The 6,000-nt window shown below is 50.5% G+C and overlaps 1 protein-coding gene across 2 annotated transcripts in view; it reads left to right on the top strand.

The window, feature by feature from the left end:
* The first annotated feature begins 2,335 nt into the window (after positions 1–2,335).
* Positions 2,336–6,000, top strand: part of RSBN1L (round spermatid basic protein 1 like) — a 62,220-nt gene continuing 58,555 nt past the window's right edge. The window contains exon 1 of one of the 2 annotated variants that reach the window (XM_059712722.1): positions 2,336–4,018. In XM_059712722.1, coding sequence (XP_059568705.1) covers positions 3,430–4,018 — 589 coding nt within the window. In that variant the 5' untranslated portion in view covers positions 2,336–3,429. The remainder of the gene's footprint in view (positions 4,019–6,000) is intronic. The other variant, XM_059712723.1, reaches the window with a different exon arrangement.

Raw genomic sequence — 6,000 nt, 5'->3', positions numbered from 1 at the left:
GAAAATTAGAATACCTATAATGAGACCAGAAAAGGCTAGTATAGTCTTTCAGGTGAGAGGAGGTAGTACTTGGAATTGGGTGGCAACAGTAGACATGAAGAAAAGTAGGTGGTTTTAGTGCTAGCAGAGATGAAGCCAGTAGGAATTGGTGATGGTGGGAATTATCTCCTAGTTCAATGTTGTCAGTAATGATCTAGTTCAGTGATGGCAAACCTTTTGAGCTCCGTGTGTCAGCATTTTGAAAAACCCTAACTTAACTCTGGTGCCACATATGGAAATTTTTTGATATTTGCAACCATAGTAAAACAAAGACTTATATTTTTGATATTTATTTTATATATTTAAATGCCATTTAACAAAGAAAAATCAACCAAAAAAATGAGTTCGCGTGACACAGTTTCGCCATCACTGATCTAGTTGAAAGGGAATGGCTGAATACATGGGAGAGAAGAGATAACTGGGTATGTTTTATAATAGTGCTGCTGTTAGACCTGGGTAAGGACCCTCTTTCTACTGCAAAGGGCAAGGTGTCTATGAAATCAAGAGGTCATGCTAGCCGGAAGCCTGCACTCCTCTTTTGTATAATATATCTTCATTGATTTCAGAGAAGAAGGAAGAGCGAGAGAGAGATAGAAACATAAATGATGAGAATCACTGATCAGCTGGTTGCCTCCTGCACACCCCCTACTGGGGATCAAGCCCACATCCCGGGCATGTGGCATGTGCCCTTGACCGGAATTGAATCCAGGACCCTTTAGTCCACAGGCCGACACTGAGCCAAACCAGCTGGGGAACCTGCACTCCTCTTTTAGACTGGCTAGATCTGAGGGCAGACCTAGTTCTTGATTACACATCACTATTTGCAGGGGTTGAGGAGTGTGGACGTAAGCTTGGACATGTTGATTGCATTAATTTATGGCCCCTTTTGGTGTGGCAGGTGAAGAAGCTAGGAATGGGAAGAGAATAGGGTCAGTCCATCTCTCCAAGTCTGAAAATTTGACCTTCAGGATTATTATTTAAGCAGATTTGTCAAGGTAGCAAAGTAGAATCCTATCTAATAATAGACAAACATGGTAATTGATCGTACCTTCGCTATGCCTCCCATTGGCTAATCAGTGCAATATGCAAATTAACTGCCAACAAAGATGGCGGCTAATTTGCATACTGCAGGCAGGGTGGGACAGTGCCATCACCGGCATCTGGGCCTGCTATCTGTGACCCAGAGTGGCGGGTGTCTGTGTGCGCCCTGACCTGGGGCGGCCGGGCGGTGCAGCAGCGATCGGCCAGCCCGCCCGGCCTCCATCGGGCATCCTGTGTGCGACCCGACCTGGGGCAGTGCTCCAACCCCCCGGATCGGCCCTGCCGTGTGCGCGACCCAGGGTGGCGGGGCAGGCACCGAGGGATTGGGTGTACCATCTGCCACCCGGGGAGCGGGCCTAAGCCAGCAGGTGGTTATCTCCCGAGGGGTCCCAGACTGTGAGAGGGCACAAGTGGGGCTGAGGGACACCCCCCTTCCCCCGCCCGCCAGTGCACAAATTTTTGTGCACCGGGCCTCTAGTATATTTTATAAAAATAGCTTCTCAGCTTGATTTATAACTTAAATATTTGGACATATGGGATGTGAGCCGCCATAGCCATTCCTGCCCAGGCTCTGCAAATTTAAAACAGTATCGAGCAAGGAGTAACACATTCACACAGATGAAGAGTTCACTTTAACTGAAACCTTATATAGTCAGATTTCCAGACGTCTGTGAGGGAGATGAGGGAATAAATGGTACAAGTCTACAGGCACTATATTAATGGGTATAAGAGACACTCTTCTACATCTGGAGGGTCAACATTAGGAAGCTATTTTAATTGTAATGGTTTCACTGTGATTTTAAAAAGTTTCTTGAATACGGAAGGCAGAAGCATCAAGTTCAAAGGGACCTTAGTGATCATGCAATCACATTTATTCACTTTTTATAAAACAGGGGTTCCGGCCGATGAAGCAGCCTGACTGCAGGCACAAAGCTAGTGAGCGGTAGGTGGTTTCCAGCTCTGCCCTCTGCCCACGCTTCCACCGGTGCTACTTTCCATGCAGACATCTGCTGCCAGGCAATCCCAGCTACAGCTTTCACTGTTATGTATTAATGCAAGTAAATCCTTTCATTTCAAAATTTGGAGGCACCTAAAAAAATAAATTCTATAAACCAGTATTAAATTTTGACTCCAAAATATTCTAAAAAGAAAAAAAAGAAAAAAGAAAAAGAAAAAGAAAAAAAAGGTGGGGGGCTCAAAAAACAACTTCATTAAGTCACAAGTAAGTACTGGCAATCCTGGACAGTGACTTTTAACTTTTCCAGAAATCTGTAGGCAATGTAGGTCTCCCTTCTTAGGACTAAACATAGCCTTCGCCTGGTCATTTCCTGATTTGACTATTTTATTTTTTACAGTCTATTCCTTTGACTTCTGGTCTCATGTGTCGAGACCGTGGCGCTCAACGAAAATCGTGCTCCTGGTTTTGGTTGCAACGGTATTGCTGCAAACCCATCCCCCCAACTCCTTACCTTCTCAGCCAGAAGCCAAAGCACACACTTGGGACACCCAGGGTGCCGACTAAACGCTAAAATACAACGGAAAAAAAACCTTGCTTCCCAAACATCTCTAAATACTGCTAACGGGTTTTTCTTGGCGAGTCTATGTTAAAATAATGATGCTAAAATTAAAATCTTCAAGGGTGCAATCACAAAAGTGAGAGGAACGTTTTTCCACGGAGCCTCTTACCTTCCAGCTCAGCAGCAATCCGCAAGTTCCAGGCTCGCAGGAAGCGATTTCCCTCAAACTCGGAAGGGCGGACGATTTTAACGACAGTAACAAACCTTTTCAAGACACCCAGTGACTTTTAGCCCCTCCCATCAATCGACTACGGCCAACACGGAGGAGCGACTTCATCCCCGGAAAAAAATGCTCTCCTTTGAGCGGGGCATCTGCGAAATCCAGCTTTCTGGGCGCGAAGAGGCGGGGAGGGACCCCGAGGACCCGAGGGAAATAGGAAGAGAAAGTGCTGTGACCGAGTCGTCGAGGTGGAGACCGGCGCGACCAGGGCCGGGCACGCTGTGGGCTCCGGAGCGGCGGCTCTTCCCGGACACTCGCTGAGCCCCGGAGCTCGCGCCGGCCACAGGGTAGGAAGCCCCAGCGCAGGTCCCGGGGCCTCTAGACGCGTCCCGCGGAGCGGTGACCTCCAGAGCGGGTCCCCTTGGCGATCCCGCCTCCTCGGGTCGAGATTCGCGCCTTTCACAGGCTGTCAGAGGGATCCCTCAGGGAGGCTCGCCCAATGGCGGGCCAGGCCGGTGGCCGGAGGCTCCGCCCCCCCGCCCCTCGCGGAGGGCCGCCCCGCCCCTGCCCCGCGCCCGGAGCCGAGGAGAGTAAATACAACAGGAGCGCAAAATGGCGGAACCGCCGAGCTCAGCGCACGGCGCTGCCGCCGCCGCCGCCGCCGCCCCCGTCTCGGGGAAAGAACCGTTTGGCAAGCTGCAGACCGCCTCCCGGGACCCACCGGGTCCTCTGTCCGCCAAGAAGGTCCGCACCGAGGAGAAGAAGGCGCCGCGGAGACTGAACGGAGAAGGGGGCAGCGGCGGGAACAGCAGGCAGCTGCCGCCGCCGGTGGCTCCTTCGCCTCCGAGCTACGGCAGCCCCGCGTCTTGGAGCTTCGCCGCGCTGTCTGCCGCCCCCTCCCCGTCCTCTGCTCGGAACAGTTTCTCTTTCTCCGCCGGCACGGCCGTCCCGTCCGCAGCCTGGGCTTCCTCGTCTCCGCCGCTGTCGCGCAAACTGCTGGTCCCTCCTACGTTGCTGCACGCTCAGCCCCAGCCCCAGCCTCAGCCTCTCCCGCCGGCCGCCGCCCCCGCGGCCAACGCCAAGCCGCGCCGGACCAAGGAGAAGCGGGAGAAGGAGAGGAGGAGGCACGGCCTCGGCGGGGCGGGCGAGGCCCGCGGGTCCGCCCGGGAGGAGAACGGGGAGGTGAAGCTGCAGCCGCGAGGTGGGTGCCGGCGCCGGCCGCGGACCTGGGAGGGCTGCTCCCCGGGCCCCGCCACCCCGTGGCGCTCGCCGCGTCCGGGCTGCAGGCGCGCGGGGGGCCGCGTGCGCCAGCCGGGAGGGGGCGGGAGGCGCGCGGCGGGCGAGGTTGCAGCCCTCGTGGGGACAGGAAATGGAGCCTGTAATTTCGGTCCCAGCGAGGGGCCTGGCCGAAACTCGTGTTTTCTCTGTCGCGGGCTGCCTCTCCGCGAATGCGCTGAGGGTTTGCACCATCGGGTCTAGGAGACCCGCCTCGGAGCGTGGGGCTCCGGACGGAGAGGGGAGGGAGCGGGATCCTCCAGGGTCTGTTCCTGCAAAAAAAGCGCGCTCGGTTGGTTCTTAGACCGTCTAGGCTGGATCCTGGAATTCATGTTTGTGACCAGAAAATCCTGTCAAAAAAAGGGGGGTGTGGAGAGCCGCGGCGTCAGCTGGGAGCCACCAGAGGCCTGAGCTTTTCATCCCTATTAGGGAAATGAGGTAGCGTGCGGGCCCGGAGCGTGCTGCTGTTTCGTAAGGGACCCTCCTCCCCCCCGCTTCTTCCCGCCCCACAGGCCTGAGCGCTGTGAGTGTTGCTGTTTGAAACACCGTCCTGCAGAAAGCGTTCACAGCCATTTTTCTTGTCCTTTCTGCAGCAGAGGATGCGAGCAGGCGTGTGAAGGTGTTGGGGGCCGGAGCAAGTGGCGGCAAAGTGTTTTCGCATCAGAAAAAGGCCGATTCTTGTAGCCGTCCTTCTCGGACAGTCTTAAAATGTAGCTGGCCGTGTACTTTTCAGAAAGCATTTCTTCAAAATAGATGGTTCTACTTACTCAGCTAGTGGTACACAAGGAGCTGACAGGGCTACAGCATGGAGACCGGTTGAAAACGAGATCTTGATGTGATCAGAAGCTTCAAGCACATAAGGGTCTTTTAATATAAATATACGTCAATACAGAATAATGTCAAAGTACGTTTGTTTGTTTTGAAAGGAAAGAAATGAAATGTCAAAAACAGTCTTAGCGCTGCTGATCTAATGGTAGCTTAACATCATGAAAAATCCTCCGTATGTTTGAATTGGAATGGCTACTTTCACGGATTTTAAAAATGCTGTGAATGAGTATGTAGCAACAGTTACTTCTTTCTTGGTGTTTTTGCCTGTAATAAAGCTTTGACATCTAAGCATAGCCATCTGGTACTCCTGCACAAGGTAAAGATCTCTCAGCTTTGGAGAATGTTGCTTCTCAGAAAGTGTTTCTTATACTAGTTTTCGTCTGGAATTTTAGTTGGTTAGTATTTTAAAGTTATTTTGTTTTTTTTATTGGTTACATTTAAAAGTTTTAAGTGCCTGGAAGTCTGTGCATTGCGATGTAGAAACTGTTTGCTTTTCTAAAGTTCTTTGAATGAGGAAGTGAATCTGAGTATACCGTTGTCAGTGTATTGGAATGGCTGAAAATAAGCATTCTTCAACAATTCTGACTTTAAAATGGCCCTTAAAGTGAAATGGCTGTTAAAAGAAAAAATTTTCTAGCCTTTTAAATTACACTTAAAATCCTCCATTTGAAGGCTACAGCTTATCTAATTAAGTCTGAATATAAGCAATGATACCTTTACATTAAGATGTGGGGAAGATGTTTTTCCATGACCTATTTAGGTTTTTTTGATTAGTGACTACATACATATTAACACTTGTAAGATTTTCATTTTTTAAGAAATATATTTTTATTGATTTTAGAGAGGAAGGGAGAAGGAGAGAGAGAGAGAAACATCAATGATCAGCTGCTTCTTGCACGCCCCACGCTGGGGATTGAACCCACAACCCAGGCATGTGTCTTGACCCAGAATTGAACTGTGATGCTCAACCAGGCAGATTTTCTTTCTTTCTTTTTCTTTCTTTCTTTCTTTCTTTCTTTCTTTCTTTCTTTCTTTCTTTCTTTCTTTCTTTCTTTCTTTCTTTCTTTCTTTCTTTCTTTC

The sequence above is a fragment of the Myotis daubentonii genome, chromosome 10 (assembly GCF_963259705.1).
Source record: "Myotis daubentonii chromosome 10, mMyoDau2.1, whole genome shotgun sequence".
Classification (NCBI taxonomy): Eukaryota; Metazoa; Chordata; class Mammalia; order Chiroptera; family Vespertilionidae; genus Myotis; species Myotis daubentonii.
Note: the sequence above shows the minus strand (reverse complement) of the source record. Positions and strands in the feature narration are given on the sequence as shown.